The sequence below is a fragment of the Halichoerus grypus genome, chromosome 11 (genome assembly GCF_964656455.1).
Source record: "Halichoerus grypus chromosome 11, mHalGry1.hap1.1, whole genome shotgun sequence".
Lineage (NCBI taxonomy): Eukaryota > Metazoa > Chordata > Mammalia > Carnivora > Phocidae > Halichoerus > Halichoerus grypus.
This window is the reverse complement of record NC_135722.1, coordinates 14,086,491-14,108,253: the sequence shown is the minus strand read 5'-3', so window position 1 is coordinate 14,108,253 and position 21,763 is coordinate 14,086,491. Positions and strand designations below refer to the sequence as shown.

The window sequence follows — 21,763 nt, the reverse complement described above, 5'->3', positions numbered from 1 at the left end:
CGTTGTCTGCTCCAGCAGATGACTCCTTGGGTGAGGATGACATGGCGCCCAGCCCTCAGCCGACCTGTGAGGACATGTAGGGAGAACGAGACATAGGTGTTTGTTGTTTTCAGTCATTGACATTTAGGGAGGTGTTTGTTACTGCAGCATAACCTCGCTTATCCTGACTGATAACACTAATCCAATCCCCATTTTACAAAAGAAGAAACTAAGTCCAAGAGGAATGACTTGTCTGTGCTCTGACACCTAGCTAATGAAGTCTTAGTCTCTGACCTGACTCCCAATCTCCCTCTCTTTCCATCAACTACTAATGCCTCCACCACTTGGGGCTCTCAGACTACGTGCCAAGCACTTCTCACATGTCATTTCATTTCATCTTCACAACGATTTAAGGTCAGTGTATTATCATCCCATTCTTTGTGAGGAAATGGAGGCCAGAAGTACAGCAAGTATATAGGATTTGAACCTATGACCATCTGATCCAAAGCACATATTCTTCCCATTATACCACCCTGCCGCAGATCTGCAAAAAGGCATTTTAATAACGATAAACACTTTATCCTGGGCAGTGTTATCAATGCTTTAACTATTTTCATATTTTTAACAATCCTGTGAGGCAGATATTATCATCAAGAACATCCTCATTTATAGATAAGGATACTGAGGCACAGAGAGCTTAATTTGTCCAGGGTCACACAGCTAATAAATGGTAGGATCAGGATTTGAGTCCAAACAGCTGACTCCAGAGTCTCTCCTCATACCCACTACGTTTTATTTCTGTGAGCATAGCTCATGCATATATCTTATATGATATATATGTACACATGTGTTTATCATTTATATACATAATATAACTATGTTGTCATACATGATTTTTATTTGCTTATTTAGATTGCAGAGTATTTTCTTCCCTACTAGTAAGATTCTGCTATACAACTGTTCCAAGCTGATTTCTTTTTTAAAAAAAGATTTATTTATTTATCTGAGAGAGAGAGAGAGAGAGAGAGAGTGAGTGTATGCATGAGTTGGGGGAGGGGCAGAGGGAGAGGGAGAGAGAGAATCCTCAAGCAGGCTCCCCATTGAACATGGAGCCTGATGAGGGGCTCGATCCCAGGACTCTGAGATCATGACCTGAGCTGAAATCAAGAGCCAGCCGTTTATCCGACTGAGCCACCCAGGCACTCTCCCCAAGTTGATTTCTTATCCTAACTGCAGGGACCCGGGTATTCTATACATCCAGCACAATTTGATTAATAATTTTTTTCCAACCTGGAAAAAGAAAAGGATATTCCTTTTCAATCCTGGAAAAAATTAATTTATTTTTAACAAGCCTGGAAGGACCCAGCTGCCAAGAAGCCCCGGGACTCTGGGCCTCCTGCTCACTCTTCTCTTCTTGCCTTTACACCTCTCCACCCTTTCTTTGTTTGAGCGGATGTTTCTGCTTCAGGCTTGACCGCCTCCTGCCCCCTGCCTGCCACTTCTGGTATTCATGGAGAAGTCATTCTCAAGCCTTGGACAAAAGCTCCTTGTCCCCTAGGCTCCAAGTCTCCTTGGCACACACTCCCTGTGTTTCCAGGTACCTAAGACTCTGGGTCCTGGGTCTGTCCTGCCAGAACACAAAGGTGCTGGGCTCAGTAGGACCTTGACTCAGGACCTAAGAAGCTGGGAGAGCAGAAGCCAGTGGGCTGATCCCAAGGGGTACCTAAACTTGGGGAAAAGTTGGGGGACTCATGAGAAATGGCTCTGTTTCTGCGCTCCCAGACCCTGAGGTGCTACAATAGGCTTTCTTTCCAGCCCTGAAAATCTGTCACATGCAACTGTTTCTTTGTAAGTCAAACTTTGTTTCCTAGCTCAACACCACACACACACACACACACACACACACACACACACACACACACACGAGAAAAGAATTAGGGAAATGCCTAATGTTGTAAGTGCTTGAAGTCAGAGACAAGAAAGGCATTTGCCAAGGCACTTCCTGGCTTGGTGCATGCGCAGGTGATTAAGGCACTGTTTAGGGAGGAACTGAGGTCTGGTGGACAAACATGGAGTTCTAACCACAGCCCAGTTATTAGTCCACAGGAAACATCCTGTTACTATTATAAAGATGAAGTGCTACTTTTTTTTTTTTTTGAAGAACTTTCTAAAAGTCTTCCTTTTCATTCTGATTCAGTTCAAGTCTGTGAGACAGGAAGGTCTCAGGGTAGCCATGCCTGCAACATTAGCTAATCAGACTCCCAAGAAACATTCCATTCTGCTTAGGAGGGCTTTGGAGAATGGTTTGCTCGTGGTGGCTTTTAAAATAAACTGAGGGTTGCCAGGCTGAATGGACTCCCTGAGGGGCTAGTGACCTGGTTCCAGGCTGGTGCCCAGCAGGCTTGCCTCCTGGTGGGATGGTGGATGTATCATTAAACATGGTTACTCTGCCTGTTCCCCATCCTTTGTGGGTGAAATAGGAAGTCTTGTAGCCTCTGTCCCTTTCCATTTAAAATCAGGGAAACTGAGGCTCAGGAGAGTAATAACAAAAGTTAATAGTAACAACCAACACAGAGAGCACTTTACATTAGCTTATCTGTAAGTGTCAAGGGGAGGGGCATTGTAGCATAGCGGCAAGAAAGATTTGGTTTCAGATCCTGGTTTTGCCACTTTGAAGCTGTATGACCTTGTGTAAGTAACTAATCCTCTCAGAGACTCTGTTTCCTGGTTTGTAAAACATTGATCATGATACCTGTTCTGCAGCGTTCTTATAAGGAGTAGAAATAATGGATATAAAGTACCTAGAGTAGTGCCTGGAACCTAGGAGGTAACTGATCAGTGGTCTTTCTTTTTATTAGGGACACAATGCAGGCCAGCCATAGGATAAATAGTGTTTTCCAACCCTGCTTGACAGCAAGAATCACCCAAGGAGCTGGTTGAAAACAGATTCCCAGGCCTCATCCCCTGCAGTCTCTGGAGAGGCATGGGAATCGAGTGTAACAAGTCACCAGGTGATTCCTATCAGGCAGTTTTGGAACACATCCAGGAACCCTCTACTCCAGCCTCTTGGTTTGGCTCTTTTGTTCTCGATGCACCTGGCCCCACATTCAGTAAAGCTTTAGCTTTTGCTTGAAGATGGACATGATTAAAAGGTCAACTATCATTATACACACATTATATAGTCTCAAAGAGAATGTGCCTTGAACTTTGCACAGTAGATTTATGCCCAAAAAGCTGTTTGCAAATGGAATTTGGGATGTGTGTGTGTGTATGTGTGTGTGTGTGGGAGGGAGGGAGAGAACAGGCATGTATCTAATACCTTAGTTTGCTATTCAAAAGAATGCATTCAATTCAACTAGCTGAATATTATTTGAGTGACGAATATATGCTGGGGAGACGATGAAGAAGATGCAGACCTCGTCTTCAGTTGGCTTACTTAGAGCCCATTGAGGAAGATGGTCACATAAACAGGCACTTACAACACTGTGGTTACAAAAGGTTAGCACAGGGAGCTATGAGAGCCTGGAGGGGAAGTGGGCCCAACTCAGGGGTGGGGTATCTGGGAAGTTCTAGGGGAAGTGACATCTGAAGGCGAGACCTATACACTGGAATTTAGTCTCAAATCCTTTTGCAAAGTGAATGATCCTTCCTTAATGTATCCATGTGGAAAAATGAACTTTCACATCACGGTCACCCTGGATACATTTATACAACCATGCAGCTGCCCACATACCGAGTTCCTGCTATGGGCAAGGCACAGAGTCAAGTGTTGTAGGGCAATTAGGGTGACAAAGGCTCAATCCCTGCCCTCAGGGAGTTTACACCACACCTCCTCAGCATTGATTTCATTTCTCATATAGGTCATTCATCCAGTGTGATCTGTTTATGACTGAACAGGTAGTTTATTATTCAGGTCTTAACTCCCTTTGCTGAAAAGACTGTTTATTCTCTTTCATCACCATGGAGTAGGGAAATCCAGTTCCAACCAACACTTAAACTCGGGCATACATTTTACCCAAGAGAAAAATCAAAGCGCACCCTGGAGTTCATGGCGCTGTTTGCAGATCCAAGCCGTGAAGCCAGGGAGGCCTGGATGGATCTGTGCACCTGCTGCAGCCTGCAGACCCGGCAGCTCCTGCGGTAAGTCAAGCTTTCTTTCCCTCTGAGCCTCACGGACGCTATTGCCTTTCAAATCACCTGTCTCTCCTCCACGAAGGGAAAGAGGCAAGGCAGAAGAGAATTCCTTGTGCATTATGATAATTACATCAGGTTTAAACAAAAGATGGCAAGGCCAGCAGGTCAAGTCCCCACACCATCTGTGCTTGCCTGTGTGTACGGTCTGGTAGGAGCTTTTGAGTGAAGGTGTGTTCCCATCTTGCAGATGGGGAACCTGAGGTACAAGAGGGGCCTGGAGGCAGTGTTGGATACCTGGTGGTTTGCACCCTGCTAAACTCCTCTTTCAAAATCAACCCTGAATATCAACACCCACCACCCCCAACCTCCCATTCCCTGCTTCTCAAAAGAACAAGCCTAAAGCATCTGCCTCCTGTTTTTTTTGCCAAGTTGCTCCCACTTCCTGAGACCCTGCCCCCCTCTATCTGCCTGGTGAAATTCAACCCATCCTTCAAAGCCCAGCTCAGGTGTCACTTCTCCCCCTGGTTGGAATTCATCTCTCCCTCCCGGGCACTCCTTGGCTTGGCCCTTTCTCTCGTTACTTCTCCTAGGGCAACTGGCTTAGCCTCCCAGATCCTCACTTTTCTCCCTTGTGCACGGGCATTGTAGGAACATCAACAGTTATCTTGAACACCTTGTAGCTCGTAGTCTTCTTCGATGATGCGATGAAAGTTGCCAGAAGAGAGAGTGCTTACTGAGGCCCATTATGTCAGGCCGGGTGCTTAGGACTTTCCTGCCCGTTAGCTCATGTAATTGTCAGTCAAGTCTCCCTAGACGGGTACTAGTATTATCTTCATTCCACAGATGAGTGGGGAGGCCCAGAGAGGTGAAATGCCTCTTCCGATGTCACACAGCTAGTCCTACTAGCAGAGCCAGGTTTACCGTCCGCCAGAGCTGGGGTCCTAATCTCCGATCCGCTCCAATGCCGGCTCTCTGCCTCCTTGCCGGGGAGGATGGGGGCGGGGAGAACGCAGCACACAGCGCGTCTCCTACAATTTAGGGGTTCATTCAGCCCCACGCCCTCCCACCGGCCAGATCAACCAGGCCTTCGCGGGGTCGTTGTCTAAACGCAGGCCTGGCTGTGCCCTCGGCAGGGATCTCAGTCAACATCTGGTGGCCCAAACCCCGGGCCATGGAGCGGAGCCGAGGCTGGGACGCCTGTACCGCGGAGCCGGTCCCGGGTCCCGAGTCCCGAGTCCCAGGAATGTGGGAGGGCTGGGCGGAGAGGGCGGGCACGGCGGGGGCGCTTCCTCTGCCTGCCGGCGGGGAGCCGCCAGGGCGCGCGCGGGGCGCGCCACCGCCCCCTCCCCGCCGCCCGCCCGGCCGGCTGGGCGGGGGCGGGGGCTGTAGCGGGAGGGCGACGAGGGGCCGCGGTGCTCTGCAGCCGCCTGGCCGGCCGGGCGGGAGGAAGCGATGAATATTCAGAGGGGGAGGGGGAAGGGAGGGGGCTGAGCGCTCGGCCGGCTCCCTGCAGCCCGAGCCGCATGACGCGCGGAGGAGGCAGCGGGAGCCGCCGGAGCCGCAGAAGCCGGGATCAGGGCGCCGCGCGCGGGGGGTGGGCGCCGCTTGCTCCGCCCCGCGAAGCTCCTGCGCGCCCAGGGACGCGTCCCCCCCGCGGCAGCCGCGCCAGGCTCCGCCGTGTGGCCGCCGCCGCCGCCGCCACCGCCGCTGCCATGTCCCCGGGGAAGCCCGGGGCGGGCGGAGCGGGGACTAGGCGGACGGGCTGGAGGAGGAGGAGGAGGAGGCGGCGGCTGGAGGCGGCGACGAGGGCGCCCGCACTCGGGCGCACGGCGGGACCCGACTCGCGCGTCCCGGGCACGTTCCAGGGCGCGCGGGGCATGAAGCGGGCGGCGCGGGAGGCGCGGCCGCCTCCGCGCTCGCCGGGGCTGCGCTGGGCGCTGCCGCCGCTGCTGCTGCTGTTGCGCCTGGGCCAGGTGAGCGGCCGGGTGGGCCCGGGCGCGGGGGCCGGGGTGGGGGGGGGGGGAACGGGCACGGAGGGCGGGGGCGGGACTGGCATCCCCTGCACCTGCCCCGGTGTGCCCTGCGTGCGGGGTCCGCGGGAGGTGGTGAGGGGCCCGAGGGCTCCGCGCCCCCCCTCTTGGAGGGGGCTCGCCGGAACCCAGCCGGCCTCGCGGGCCGGCGATCGAGCCCCTGCCCCGGCTGCCCAGTCCCGGAGGGAGCGCGGCGGGATCCGGGGTCCCGGGGTGCCCGTGGCCTCCCGGTGGAAGCCCCCGCGCGGGCTCCAGGCCGTCTCTGGCCCGGCCCTTCCCGGAGCTGGTCACATCTGGCCGGCGCGGGCCCGGCTAGCCCGCCCGCGGCGGCCGGAGGGGGCGTGTTTGCGAAGGGCTCGCGTCGCGGAGCGGGGCCGGCCTGGCCGAGCGCGGCCGACCTCCGACCCGGCCTGCAGGGGCCCGAGGGGCCGGGCCGAAGGGCAGCGGCGGCGGCCCGGGGGAGCCGGGGCAGGACCGGGCGCGGGGCCTCCGGGCCGAGGGCACCGCTTCTGGGGGAAGTCCCCAGCCCCGGCAAAGGTGGCCACTCGCAAGCGTTCGTCAAGGCGACGGTCCCTTTCCCGGAGAAGCTGCCTGCTTCCCTGGGCGTTTATTTCGTGCTTTGTGGGCGCAGGCTCTCCCCCCACCGCCCTGTTTTCTAGCTTCGCTTTTCAGATACTGCTGTGCCTGGCATTTTGGCGACCGACCTTTCTGAAAGCGCTGTTTCCCCTTCATAGTATTCCTGTTGGGGGTGAGGCAGGGCAGCTGGGAGACGTTCCCATGTCACAGATAGGGAACTTGAGAGGGAGAAGTGAAAGAGCAGAATCACCCAGCCCTGGTCGCGGGAGCTGAGCAAGCGGGTTCGTCTTCACAGCCTTCTAGGAGCCTGCTAGGGTCCTGCACCCGCGGTCGAAAGTGGCCTGGTGATACCCCTGTTGTGCATTTTGTTAATGAAAATCTTGCTTGTTTTATACAAACAACAGTTCTAAGGAGATGATGTTGGAAGCCTGGGAAATGAGTTATTGGTCGAGGATGGAACCTTGGTGTCAGGGAAAACTTTTCAAGCACAGATACAGGATTGTCTGAGAGCAGAAACATCAGCCTTGGGGCCGGAAAGAAGCCTGGCAGTCAGGATAAGGGAGCTGGGGCCTGGGGGCTGCAGTGACTCTCAGCACCCAAGAAGCTGCTCTGGGTGCAGAGATACCCTCCCAGTTTTCTTCAGTAGACTTTGGAAGGCAGTGTGACCTCCTCCTGCAGAGAATACTGGACTAACTCTACGGCCAGACTTCAGGGTTGGACACGGTCTTCAGTTTCCCACACCTTCATTAACAGCATTTGTAGGGTGGACTAACACCACCTGCCCCCAAGAATTGTTTGAGGGGCTTTCCACTGGCCAATGTCTGAAAGAGCTTTGTAAACATTAAAAGGTGTCCAGATGGGGTTACATTAAGGCACCGTGTGTCTCCCTGTCCCTGTAACGAAATTCATGGAGAGCAGTCTATGAGATTAAAAAGAAAATTGCCTCATAATTGAAGACCTCTTGGACCAAAGTTTATACTAAAGAAATACTTGCTCTTCATTTATTTTTAGTTTAATTTGACACACACATATTTTTTTATTATATTATGTTTTTACTTTGTCCATGGTGGTTGCTAGCTGTGCTTTGAATCAGTGAAAAAATGTCTGGGGTAAATTGATTGCTTGCCCAATCCTTCCTTGTATTTCAGTAGCAAATTGCTGCTCTCTGCTTGTCCCCTATTCAGATATTTCCTTCCTCTCTAATGTGTTCTGTGGAAACTCAAGGCAACTCTTTTTATTTCTCATTTTGGGATACATTATAAAATAGGAAATCTAAAAGGCTCTCTGAAAAAGCGTTTTCAAAATCCACAGTTGACAGTTCATTTTGAGAGTGGATATTTCAGGGAATTTTCGAGCCAGACCAGACTTTCAAGATAGCCTGAAACCTTCATTTTTTAGGTGAGAATATTGAGGCCTAGAGAAGACGGTAATCAGGCTGAGTTCAAGACAATAGAGGAGCTGGGACTGGAACTGTGTTGCCTGCCTCTGCCTAGTATTTTCATGATGCTTTTTCTTTTTTTCTTTCTTTTGCCATGTTTTCACTTTGCTGTTACTTTTAACTGTAGGCACAGCCCTACCTCACTGTGTACTCCCCAAACTGTGGGTATAAATTGAATTTTTCAAAAGGAAACATATTTGAGATTGGAAGTCATATTTGAGATTTCTGAAGTTTGTGCATTTAGGAAATGTGGGTGAAGGCATCAGGCTACCTCCCTAACATTTGATTGGTTTTCCGAAGCTCGGATAGCATGTGTGTGTGTTTTAAATGGAATCAACCGTAGCAGGTTAAAAAAATGGACAAGTCATGGAAAAGACACAGCTCTGTGAGGGAATTAATGAGGATAGGTGTGGAAGCTGAAGAGCAGAGATGCAGAAAAATTCAGTGCTTAGTAGGGCTGGAAAAGCCATTTTTGACCCTGGCATCTCATTCCCCTTCTTCAAGACAGGAAAGACGGTCAGAGATGATTCCAGCATGAGGACTGTGCTAGTTGCAATGTCTGACTCCACCCATTCTCATAGCATTTTTGCACACTAATTTTGGTTTATGTGTATGTTTTAGGCAACGTGACCAAGCAGTCCTGTCCCCCCAGCCCCCTTGCCTCCTTTTCTTGGGAAATATAGTCCTGACAGATTCTTTTTTTTTTTTTTTAAAGATTTATTTATTTATTTATTTGAGAGAGAGAGAATGAGAGAGCAAGCACATGAGAGGAGGGAGGGTCAGAGGGAGAAGCAGACTCCCTGCCGAGCAGGGAGCCCGATGCGGGACTCGATCCAGGGACTCCAGGATCATGACCTGAGCCGAAGGCAGTCGCTTAACCAACTGAGCCACCCAGGCGCCCAGTCCTGACAGATTCTTTAAGAAATAGCTTGATAGTGGGGTGCTTTAAAATGGAAAAAAAAAAAAAAAAAAAAGGAAAGAAAGGAAAAAAAAGCTGGTGACTGATAGCTGTTTTGTTGGTCTTATAGTGTTTTGGATTTGCTTTTTCTTTGCGTTCTTGTTTCCTGGTGAATAATAACTGTTTGCGTCTGTGATCTATAATAGCTAATCCTTAAGCCTGCTTACCTACCTGCTTCATCCAGACTACAAAAAATATTTTGACTCCTCTTTAAGTTGCTTGCTAAAATCTCATATGGGTGACTTTAAATATTTTTGTTTTGCTTCAGAACAACAACGGAAAAACCACACGATTATGTTTTGTTTGCAGACAGTTTAAGGAAAACGGAGCAGACGGGTTTATGGTTAGACTGTGACTTTGAGTTGATTTCGAGTTGAGCCCTACGATGAAGACAACCACGGATCCCCAAGCTTTCCTGAGCGGGGAGAATCCTGGCTCCTGAGTGAGCAATTTCAGTCAGCAAAGAGGTTATTTAGCTCCTAAAAGTAATTTTTGCTTGGGGTTGAGGCCGAGGTAGAGTTGCTGAATGACTTGTAGGCCTGGGTGTAGCCCGCACATCATCTGCAATTACTTCTTAGTCCATTCACTGCTTGGCCAAGTGAATTATTTTGAGTGCAGGGTAAGAGGCAATTTTCTGTGTATTCCCTTTTTAACCTAACGCTGCTGGTAATATTATAATTAATAGGTAACATTATATGTGGCAGGTACTGTGCTCAGGGTTTGAATGCATTATCTCATTGGACCATTTCAGAAATACTAAAAGGTCGGTTTTGTTCATGTTCCCATTTTATCTGAGAGAAAACTGAGGTTCTGTGCTCACCAGTGATTTGTAACTAGGATGTGGTAGAGCCAAGTCTGATGCCTTCACTGTCCCCATTTACCGTCCTGCGCTGTACAAAGTCATTTATTTTAGAGAAGGTCTTCAGTGTGCAAGTAAGAGATGAGGTGACAAGACTTGTGAAGAACAGGCTTGTGGGTTCTGAACCCTGATGGGGCAGGGAGTCATTTTGGCTTCTCTGCATCCTGTACTCTATAGGATCTGTTCCATTTGTGACATGGACAACCCAGGTACCTCTTTCCTGCTCGTGTTGCTTTGGGAGCCTGAGTCTTAGTGGAGACAGGGTCTGGAGTGGAAAGACCTGGGTTCGGGTCCTCGCTCTGCCACTTAGTAGCTGCATAAACTTGGGCAAGTCCCTTAACCTCTGTGACTCCTCATTTCCTTATCTGGAAAATGGGACTAACACTTCCTGCTTCACTGGGCAGTTGAAGAGGATCAAATATGATAGAAGAGGAACTGCCATATGAAATCTAAAGCACGATTCTAAGGTTGTGGCCGCTGCTGTTATTTGGGGAGAAGAAGTGGGGCTTCACATCATTAGTTCGTATAACAAATACTTATCAAGTGTTTCTCACAGAGCGGCACCTGCGGGCATGCAAGATGAACTTAGCTCAGTCACAAAACATTTTTTTTTTTAATGTTAAGAATTATTTATTTTAGGGGGTATTAGTAAAAAAAAAATAGTAAGTTGCCTATCATGTCCGTGATTTTATAGGTAGAGTGTGGCTAAGTAGTGTCCCGGCATATAAATTTGTTTATGTTTAATAAAAAGCTGATCCAAAGAAAAATATTGGGTAAATAGTTATGAAAGGATGATATGGTTATGGCAAACTTGCAAAGGTGAAAAATTGCTTAAGTTTGGGAAATACTGGGCACAGAGCAGGCAGCCTGCCTTCATGACTTACGGGCCTTGGGAGTGAGACGCTACTCTGATCACCCCCAGCTAACCAGTCACAGTTGTGATATGGGCTGTGTGTGTGATGTCCTTGTTGTCCTCCACCCCCCGCACCCCTGACAGGGATGAGTGGGGGCAGAGGGTCTCTAAGTCGAGATCCCTGGAAGCGGCAGATATCTCAGACTAGAGAATCCCACAGCAGTTCTGTCGCCACCTCGTATGGCTTTCCAGTGGCTTTTCTGGTGACCCCTCAGAGGATGGGAGCTGTAGGAAATTTGTTATTACTTCCTTATTAGTGATAGCTGTAATCATCCCATTGTCTCAGAATTTTCATGGCGTGTAGATGCCTGGGTGGAGGGCTGGTGGGACTGAGACGGTGGATTAGGGGGCAGTTTGAAAACGAAGTAGTGTCAGCTCCCACAGAAGGTCTAATTTTAAACGTGCAAATAATTTTCAGTTCCACTTTTCCTTCTTCCTGTTAGAGGAAAGCTGTGCCCTGTTGCCATTTCTGAGTCTCGAGCAGACAATGTCGTCATTATGCTTCAAACTATCTCCTTCTCCAGGGCAGGAATGGGTGGTGGTTTTCTGGGTGCCTGTGCTGGGCCCCAGCCCAGTGTTGTTTCATGGCTTCTGGGTAAATAAGTGAGTGAATATTAAAACTTAGCTCCAATGTGGAGTCTGTAACACAGTGGTTCTTAATCTTTCCAGGCGGGGGAGGGTGTGGGGGTATAAGACCCTTACAGAGTATGTAAAAGGGAAGCATCCTCTCCCCAAAAGGAGTGCACATATTTACAACTTTGTATCCAATTTCAAGGGTTTCATAGACTTTTTAAAACAGCCTACGATTCTCGGGTTAAAAACCCTCCAATCTAAAACTGTATAATGTTAGAAAAATATCAGTCTTCTTCAAAGGTAATCACTGTGGGTATCCTTGGTTTCTTTCCAGGAGAAAAAATGTTTCTTTGTAATGTATACAAGTATCCCTATTCATCTTTTAAAAAAAAGTTACATTGAAGAAAACTTTATGTATACATTGTAGTCTCCTTAGCCTTTTAATTTGCTTTGTTATTTTAGAGATTATTTAATACCTATACTTACAGCTTTAACTCATTCTTTTAAATGACTGCCTGGGATTCTGATGTGTGAATTTACCATGATGTATTTGACCATGCCCCTATCAGGGGACACTTTAATTGTTTTTAGTGCCCCCCGCCCCCCCCCCCCCCCCCCCGCCTTTTATAAATCATGCTTCAGAGAATGTCTTTGGTGCATATTTCTTGTCAGTCTCACAAGAATATCCATAGGATAAATTTCTAATTTTAGGACTGCTGCATTAGAGGGTACATGCATTTAAAATTTGATAGCGAGGGGCACCTGGGTGGCTCAGTTGTTAAGCGGCTGCCTTCGGCTCAGGTCATGATCCCAGGGTCCTGGGATCGAGCCCCGCATCGGGCTTCCTGCTCAGTGGGAAGCCTGCTTCTCCCTCTCCCACTCTCCCTGCTTGTGTTCCTGCTCTCGCTATCTCTCTGTCAAATAAATAAATAAAATCTTAAAAAAAAATTTGATAGCTATTGTTAAGTTGTCCTCCAGAAACATTGCCCCAGTTTGTGCCTGCACCCGCCCATAGGTTTGATAACTGAGGATTGTTAAATTTTATTTTTTTAATTAAAAACAATTTTTTTTCTTTAAGTGATCTCTACACCCAACGTGGGGTTCGAACTCACAACCCCAAGATCAAGAGTTGCATGCTCTAGTGACTGAGCCAGCCAGGTGCCCCGAGGATTGTTAAATTTTTTTAAATGTGTGCCAGTCTGAGAGGTGAAAAATTGTGTCCTGTTACTTTTATTTATATCTTTGAATTAGTTGAATATTTTTTCCTATGTTTTGGACCATCTGCCTTTTTTTTTTTTTTAAAGATTTTATTTATTTTTATTTATTTATTTGACACAGAGAGAGACAGCTAGAGAGGGAACACAAGCAGGGGGAGTGGGAGAGGGAGAAGCAGGCTCCCGGCTGAGCAGGGAGCCCGATGCGGGGCTCGATTCCAGGACCCTGGGATCATGACCTGAGCCGAAGGCAGACGTTTAACGACTGAGCCACCCAGGCGCCCCTGGACCATCTGCATTCTTTCTTTTCTTTACTCTTTTGTTAACTCCTTGTTCATTAAAAAAAAAAAAGATTGCTATTTTGTTATTGATTTATACAAGCTCTTTGGAAATTAAAGAAGTTAGTCCTTTGGCTCTCATTTGTGTTGGAAGTAGGTGTATTTTCCAACTATTTTAGATGTGGCCCTTGTTCTTCAGGGACTCAGAGGTAAATAAGATCCCTGGATGGTGAAGAGAGGGTAGAGCTTGGAACCAGACTGCTTGGTTGGAACCCTGGCTCTCCCATCTAACTAGCGGTGATCTTGGGTAGGTGCCTGAACCTTTCTGATCCTTGGTGTTCACATTTCTAAAATGCTAATAATAATAGTAGTACTTCTCACACAGTGTAGTTGGATAAGTTGAGATCGTATTATGTTAAAGTTCCTTGTAAATGGATACAGAAATAGAAGAACAATATTTAACAGAATATTCCATTTACTCAAGTGTTAGATTTTAAAATTAGAGCACGAGGCCATAATTATGACTTGTCAGAATTGTGCTACAAAATCTTTTAAATTGGATTTAAGAAATTAAGTCCACGATGGAATGTATACATACACGTATGCATATATATTAATTCAAATGTATAATGTGGAGCAGTGTACGCTTCCCTGATAGCATAATTTAAATTACATATCTCGGGGTGCCTGGCTGGCTCAGTTGGTTAAGTGTCTGGCTCTTGATTTTGGCTCAGGTCACAATCTCAGGGTTGTGAGATCAAGCCCTGCATCAGGCTCCACACTCAACGGAGTCTGCTTCAGATTCTCTCTCCCTCTTCCTCTGCCCCTTCCCTGCTCTCTCTCTCTCTCTCTCAAATAAATAAATACATCTTAAAAAAACCAAATTACATTTCTCTTTTGATAGTGAATATAATTAAGTTAATATAGGTTAAATGACCACGAGGTATGACTGAAGAGTGGCCAGTGTGGTCCTAGCCCCAAAAGAGCAGGACTGTTGACTGTGCTCCTTAAAAAAACAGAGTCCTCCTTGCATTGACTTGAGCATTTCTCTTTATTTTGTGACCTGGTCAGCTCTGACTGAGGCTGCCTCCTGTCTCTGGGTACCTTTTCTGTAGGGCCAAGAGGAGTTGTTTAATGCCACCAACTCAAAGTAAAGACATAAAAAAACAAAACAAAGTAAAGACATAATCCTTGGCTCTAATTGCAGGAGATGGGAGACCAGGGGAGTCTGCTGACCGTGCCACCGGTTTCTATGGCAGCAAGGCGATCCTGCAGTTCCTGCTCCTGGCCCAAGGGTCCCCTTCTTTTCATGTCCTTGTGTCATGGGGGTTCTTCCTTCCCCACCGAGAGCGGACCTTGCTGGTGGTCCTGTTCCTAAGCCTGGAGACAGAGAGCTGCAGGGAGCTGGTTGTGGGTAGGGGGGGAGCTTGCTGCCCAGAGCTTAGTGTACCGGCTTGGGAGTCGGACAGACCTGAGTCCTCCAACAACTCTCATGCTTGGAGCTGTGCTTGTTCTCATCTGGAAAATGGGGACAATGAAAATACGAACTAACTGGATCCACGTAACAAGTTCTTAGCATGAAATAAACCTTCAAACAATGTTGGCTGTTGTTTTATCATCTTATTTTGCTGGGGGTACTGGCATAAATTAGTACTTAGATTTAAGACTTAAAAGATTAAAAAAATTGTGTTTACCTTAATAGGTTATAAACCCCTTCAGCGTATATGAGCTCACAACATTCCTGTGAATTTGTCATTGTCATTCCCACTATTTATTTGTTTGTTTGTTTATTTACTTATTTAAAGAGATTTTATAGTCTGCCTTTGGCTCGGGTCATGATCCCAGGGTCCTGGGATCGAGTCCCACATCAGGCTCCTTGCTCAGTGGGGAGCCTGCTTCTCCCTCTGCCTGACGCTCCCCTTGCTTATGCTCTGTCTCTCACTCTAACAAATAAATAAATAAAATCTAAAAAAAAGGATTTTATTTATTTGACAAAGAGCGAGAGAGAGAGCACTAGTGGGGTGAGGGGCAGAGGGAGAGGGAGAAGCAGGCTCCCTGCAGGGAGCCCAATGCGGGGCTCGATCCCAGGACCCTGGGATCATGACCTGAGCCAAAGGCAGACCCTTAACGACTGAGCCACCCAGGCGCCCCTGTCATTCCCACTGAAGGTGTGGCCTGGTCCATCTCTAAGTGACTTGTCCAAGTCAGGTGTCATCTGTCTTTTGCACATAGTGTAGCCTAGTTGTAAAAATTAATCAAATTTAGAATGAGCGTACTAGAGGCATATTGGGCAGGTGAGTCCCCTACCGTGGCTCATACATACTTTTAGGTTGAACCATATGAAATACTGTTTTTGGTCCTTTGAATATCGGCACTCGAACATGGTTCCACCTAATATGACCCAGAACATGGGCAAAGTTTGGAAAACCAAAACCTAGATCTCTCTGCTGGAGAGCAGTCTGTTTAAAACCATTGGCCATAAAACCAATTTATTAAGTTATGAGCAGCATTAAAAAATGATGGACTAGAAATTTTCCGGGTTTTTCTGCACGTAGAAAAGGTAAGTGTTGTGTCATACAATTTGTTTCTGTTACATACACTCTGTGCGTATGTGTACTGAAGTGCATAGAATACGAATTTCTTATTGTGGCTTTAGGCATCGTCAAAAAGACTGGCAGCCTCTTGTTATAGGCAGTTGAGTGGCGGAAGATGTGGGGGAGAGGTGGAGGTGGCTTTTGTTTCCAGAGACAGTGGGAAACCAGTATAAAGTCCCCAGTTATGCATTGTAAATGTCCCCCTATGTAGCTGAACACTGTCTTGCAGTAGCTGGTGCAGCAGGGACCAGCTTTCAGGCAGGTCCCTAGGAAGGGAGTGGGTCCACTGAAAGATGAGGAGGCCTACTCTTAAGTAGCTGCCCTTCTGGAAACTTCAGGGGGACCACCTCTGAAGGACACCTCTGTAGAACAAGCCATTGGCTATGCTTTGTGTTCTTTGGTAAATGGGTTTGGTAGAGAGCGAACACTTCCTGCCTACCTTGTCATGTACTCTGAGAACTTAGGAGATTTCAGGGGGTCTGAGGTTCTGAGGGATCATCAGCCATCTGGTGAGTAGTGGGGGACTCACACTTGGCCCTCCCTGGCCTCACAGCTCAGAATTTTTACCTCCAGGTTGTGCTCCCCTCACTCCACTCATGCTGATCTGCACAGGGCTCATGCTGATGCTCTGGGGGCCCTTAGACCCCAGTTGGCTGCAGGATCCTAATCCAGAAGTGGTTGATTTAATTCCCATGTGAGTCACTTCAGGTTGTTGTTGTTGGTTTTTTTTTTTTATATTAAAAAAAAATTGGAAACATAGATAAATAAAAGAAGAAAGCAAAATTACCTGTAATCTTCACTCCCCTAAACTATTTTGAATGGTGATTTTGTCTTTATGTTTTTTCTTTCTTTCTTTCTTTTTTTTTTTCTTTCTTTCTTTTCTTTCTTCTTTCTTTCTTTCTTTCTCTCTTTCTCTCTCTCTCTCTTCCTTCCTTCCCATCCATCCAAAAATAGGATTACCTGCTACACATGTTTTGTAACTTATATATTTTTTTGTGTGTGTATTACAATGGGGGGGCACATGTGTCCCTAGGGGTACCCCAGAAAGTTACAGCGTAAACATGAGGCTTTTTCCTGGAGTGTCACTGTTATTTAGTGGGAAGTATTTTCTTTCTTTTTTTTTTAAATTTTATTTTATTATGTTATGTCACCATACATTACATCATTAGTTTTTTTTTTTTTTAAAGATTTTATTTATTTATTTGACAGAGAGATAGAGAGAGAGAGCACAAGTAGGCAAAGAGGCAGGCAGAGGGAGAGGGAGAAGCAGGCTTCCTGCGGAGCAGGGAGCCCGATGTGGGGCTCGATCCCAGGACCCCAGGATCATGACCTGAGCCGAAGGCAGCCGCTTAACCAACTGAGCCACCCAGGCGCCTACATCATTAGTTTTTGATATAGTGTTCCATGATTCATTGTTTGTGTATAACACCCAGTGCTCCATTCAATATGTGTCCTCTTCAATACCCATCACCGGGCTAACCCATCCCCCCATCCCCCTCCCCTCTAGAACCCTCAATCTGTTTCTCAGAGTCCATAGTCTCTCATGGTTCGTCTTCCCCTCCGATTTCCCCCCCCTTCATTTTTCCCCTCCTACTATCTTTTTTTTTTTTTTTTAACATATAATGTATTATTTGTTTCAGAGGTACAGGTCTGTGATTCATCAGTCTTACACAATTCACAGCGCTCACCATAGTACATACCCTCCCCAATGTCTATCACCCAGCCACCCCATCCCTCCTACCCACCTCCACTCCAGCAACCCTCAGTTTGTTTCCTGAGATTAAGAATTCCTCATATCAGTAAGATCATATGATACTTGTCTTTCTCTGGTTGATTTATAGTGGGAAGTATTTTCTAATGTTCTTTGGAAACAAACAAATATGGACATAATGTAGATGAGATACCAAATTTGCATCCAGAATGTTTTCAGCAAATACAGAAGACCATAAAGAAATCTCCAGTTTCTGGGGATGTGAGTTCACTCTCCTGTCTATTCTTGGGGGCAGTTTATGGCAGTTTTTGAAGTAGTGACAATATGTTGCAAACATTTTTCCCTTGCCAGTAGATGTTCTTTTCTCTTGAGTAACTTTCAGCTGTTGCATCCTACCGTGCTATATGGAGGTCCCTTATCTCATTTCTCCTGTGATTAATCTTTTAGTTTGTTTTTGACATTTTTTTTTTTTTTTTGCCACAATCAACACTATTCAGATGACTCTGTGATTCAATCTCTGAACACATCTCTGATGATTGTCTTTGGATAAATTGAGGGCATAGAAATAACAATAGCGGGTACCACAGGTTGAATATTGATTATGAATTATTATCAGCACTTTTTACGTATTAACTTGTGTAATCCTTTTTTTTTTTTTTTTAAAGGTTTTATTTATTTATTTGAGAGAGAGAGAATGAGAGACAGAGAGCATGAGAGGGAGGAGGGTCAGAGGGAGAAGCAGATTCCCTGCCGAGCAGGGAGCCTGATGCGGGACTCGATCCTGGGACTCCAGGATCATGATCTGAGCCGAAGGCAGTCGCTTAACCAACTGAGCCACCCAGGCGCCCTAACTTGTGTAATCCTTTGATGTAGGTACAGGAATGGAAACTGAGGCCCAGAGAGTTATGATCTGGTCTATGGCCACATACCTCAACCAGCTGGTTGTGGGCTTCTTTGGGGGCACAAGAGGGAACCAGACAGGATTGCTTACATGGGCCAGGGCATGTCTGAGTCTCCTGGACGGACAGCTGGACTTGAGGGCAGTTCTCAAATGTAGGAGGACTGTCTTCTGTGGGATGGGTGCTGCCCAGAGTCATGACGTGGCAGAAGTAAATTATTTCCCAAAGCCACAAAAGATGAGTATCTTCGCTATGGATTTTGGATTCTGGAACCATACGTGATAAAGACTTCCTGAAACTTTGTGGCCTTGGCCCCAATCAAATAAATGACATAATGGCATCTTGTTGGAGTCTTGGTCTTCCTGTTGTGAATGAATTTGGGTTTCATAGAGCTTGAACTTGGGCAGAGATGACATGGCTTCAGAGCGTCCTGTAAGAAGAAGAGCATGGCGTTTGGTATCAGCAGAAGCATGGATCCAAATCCACACTCTTCTACACCATGTAACCCTGCTGTCTGCCCAGGTGCTTAAGCTTCTTGGAACCTGTTGTGTCATCTGGAAAGTGATAATGATTGCCAGGCCATGAGTTATTAGGGTTAAATGAGGGAAGGTGTATAAGGCACCCAATCCAGTTTGTGGCGCTTAGTAGCTCCTTAACTTTTCACTCCCAATTCACCCCTCTTTGTTAACGCAACATCTCCTGACTTTGGGGCTGCAGTTGCCATGTTCCCAAGGTTTGAGGAGACCTTCTCTGAAGGTGTTCAACTTTTGTGAGCCTTGATGCCTGGGAGTATTATCTAAAGTGGGCACTGCATGAAGAGCACTAACCACATCTTTCAGCTCTAGCACTCGCCAGCCTAGCTCATGTCTCTTCCATTTCTATACACCTGCTTCATATAGCTTGGCCTCATCATCAAAGGCTCATCTTCTGACTTCATGCCTCAACTTACTTCTCAAGCTCATCTCATCCTGCAAAGCACTCTCCCCGAAACCGCCTCTTTCCTTGTTCTCTGATCCTGCATTCTCATTAGAGTTTAGACTTGATACTGAAATTGTTTTCGTAGCTCAGACCTGGTCTTCTCTAAAATCAATGATAATCTCCAATTTGGCTTCCTGGTATCTGGCTACTGGGAGTCTGTTCCTGTGATAGTGGGCATCAGGCAGCATGAAGTCACCTTTGTTGATAGTCTCACTCTGGGCTTGTTCATGGGACTGAGAGACAGTATAGTGCAGTGATTAAAACCTAGGGCTTTAGAGCCAGATGCCTGGGTGGGAATTCCTTGTTTCACTTTGACCATGTTAGGAACTCTCTGTGCCTCAGTTTTCTTGACTATAAAATAGTGGTGATAACAGGACTCAGCTCTCTGGTTGTTATAGGAAGTACATAAAGTATGTATCACAGAGAATTATTCAGCATACATACAATAAAAAGATACAATAAAAAGAGGATAGATGTACTGGGGTGGGGGGTAAGACTCAGACCCTTAGCCTCTTTCTGACCACTGAGTTTGCCACCAGTCTTTTGATTTCTTTTGCAAGATGTGTGTGTAGCACTTAGCCTTTGCTTTCCCCCGGAATCTGGCATTTCAGCTTTGCACCTAACAATGTGGTTGGGGTCAGTTGGGCCTTCTTTTCCTTTAGACCAGGGTTTTCAACCTCAGCATTATTGATGCTTGGGCCCCATTAATTCATTGTTTTGGGGACTGTCCTGTGCATTGTAGGATGCTCAGTGGCATCCCTGCCTCTGCTAGATGCCGGAAGCCCCCCTCCCCGCTCAGCACACACGCACTTGTAATATGAAAAATGTCTCCAGATAGTGCCAAATGTCCCGTGAGGGGGAACGTGTCCTGGTTGAGAACCACTGCGTTGGGCAATGCTTGTGTTGAAGTAAAGGTTTATGTTGCCTGTACCTGGCGGTCTCAGTAGCCGGGACTGGCTGTCCTTCCATTTCCATGCAGTCCTGTTGGTAACTGACTGAGACAGTAGGTATGAACTAACCAGAGCTTTTACAGATACGACAAATGGCCAGGTTGCTAGGTCTCACAAGAGGACTCACATCTGACTCCCTGCTTGTTCGGGGAGTACTTTTTAGGGATACTGTGGGAGAGTAAGCACTGTTCGAGGAGTCTTGGGCACCTGGGTGTGGATTCCTATGCACCATTTCTCCCTGTGTTCTCGGCCTCAGGTTCCTCCCCTGCAAAATGGGGATAACTGACATTAACCCATCCTCTCCAGGGTGGGAAGGGAAGCCAGGCTTAATGTGGTATGTGTGCTGCTGGGCATGTGAAGTTGAGGGAAAGGCTCAACATTGCCAAGTTCCACAGAAGGGATAGACCCAGTCAAAGGGAGATCCCATTACAAAGAGATTCACTGCCAAGTGCCCCCTCCTAGCAGCTCCCTGGAGCAATTTTCAGCTTTTAGAGTATTTAGAGGCCCCAGGGCATAAACCTAGAGATAATGCTGTTGGAGCCAGAGACCGAGAGACCAGCAGGAATGAGGCAGGAGAAACCCTTGGAAACCCACTTAAACTCTGCCGTGATGAGGATGGTAGGCTTTCTGAAAACTCGATGTGCCTACAGCTTCTCGGGAAAACAGCCCTCTGTGAAGCTGAACAAGTGCTCCCAACTCCGTGTGGTCCAGCCATACTGTTGTCTGAGGCTCCATTTTCTTTTACCCGGATTCCAGCCAGTTATTCCATGATGTCCACTGTACTGTCTACACTGTGTGCAGGGCCCTCACTTAGCCCTCACGGTGATTGGTGATCGTTGATGGTGTCCATCATAGAGAGGATGCACGAGGAGGTGAAGGGACTTGCCCGGAGCCAGGGATGTGGCTGTTCAGGAGCTTCTCCTGCTCTGTGTTCAACAGCAACATAATGCTTTCAAAGGCCTGAATTTTTCTCATGCGCCAAATGGGGATAATAAGCACCTCAGAGGCTTGGGATCGAGATTCCACAAGAAAAATGCATGGAGAGGCCCCCAGCATGGCGCCTGGCACACTCAGAGTGTCCCATTTGGGGCATCTCTCAGTGATAGCACAGGACACCTGCTTGGATGAGTTTTTCCAGGAATAGCACTGGCTTGCCCTGATCTCATCGTACGGTCTGTCTCAGGCCCCGTCCGGTAAATGTTTGGGGTGCAGCTGTCTGGCGCAGGATGTCACCTGGGGAGGACAGAGAGTCTGAGAGTCAGGAAATAAAGCAAAACCTGCCCCTAGGGATGGAACGTGTGATCTCACAGTCTGGCCTCAAACCAGCTAAGCTCATTGGCATGCAACTTGGTATTTAATCATTACTGGTAAGAAGATAAAAAGGATCGTTGCCTTGAAGAACCGTCAGAGTGAGAAAGGACTCTGGGACATTAGGCGAGGGAAGACAAATGGGTTCCAGTTTGTGTCCATCTTCAAGTGATTGATAGTGGCTGCTCGGGGTCCTGCATAGAAAGGAGTGTCCGACCAGTGGGGATGGCCTCGCTCAGCAGGAGAGGGTGCTGGGATCAATTGGTGATGTCTGCCATGGCCACAATAAAAGCAAGGGGTATTGTACTTGCTGTTTATTTGCTCTCTGAGGCTTAAGACTTGCTCACTGGAGGGTCACCTAGTAAGTCATA

General features: G+C 47.3%; 1 protein-coding gene across 1 annotated transcript in view; it reads left to right on the top strand.

The window, feature by feature from the left end:
• The first annotated feature begins 5,605 nt into the window (after positions 1-5,605).
• The window catches only part of PTPRJ (protein tyrosine phosphatase receptor type J), a 164,078-nt gene continuing 147,920 nt past the window's right edge, over positions 5,606-21,763 (top strand). The window contains exon 1 of the mRNA XM_078058003.1: positions 5,606-6,086. Within this exon, the coding sequence (XP_077914129.1) occupies positions 5,637-6,086 (450 nt within the window). The 5' untranslated portion in view covers positions 5,606-5,636. The remainder of the gene's footprint in view (positions 6,087-21,763) is intronic.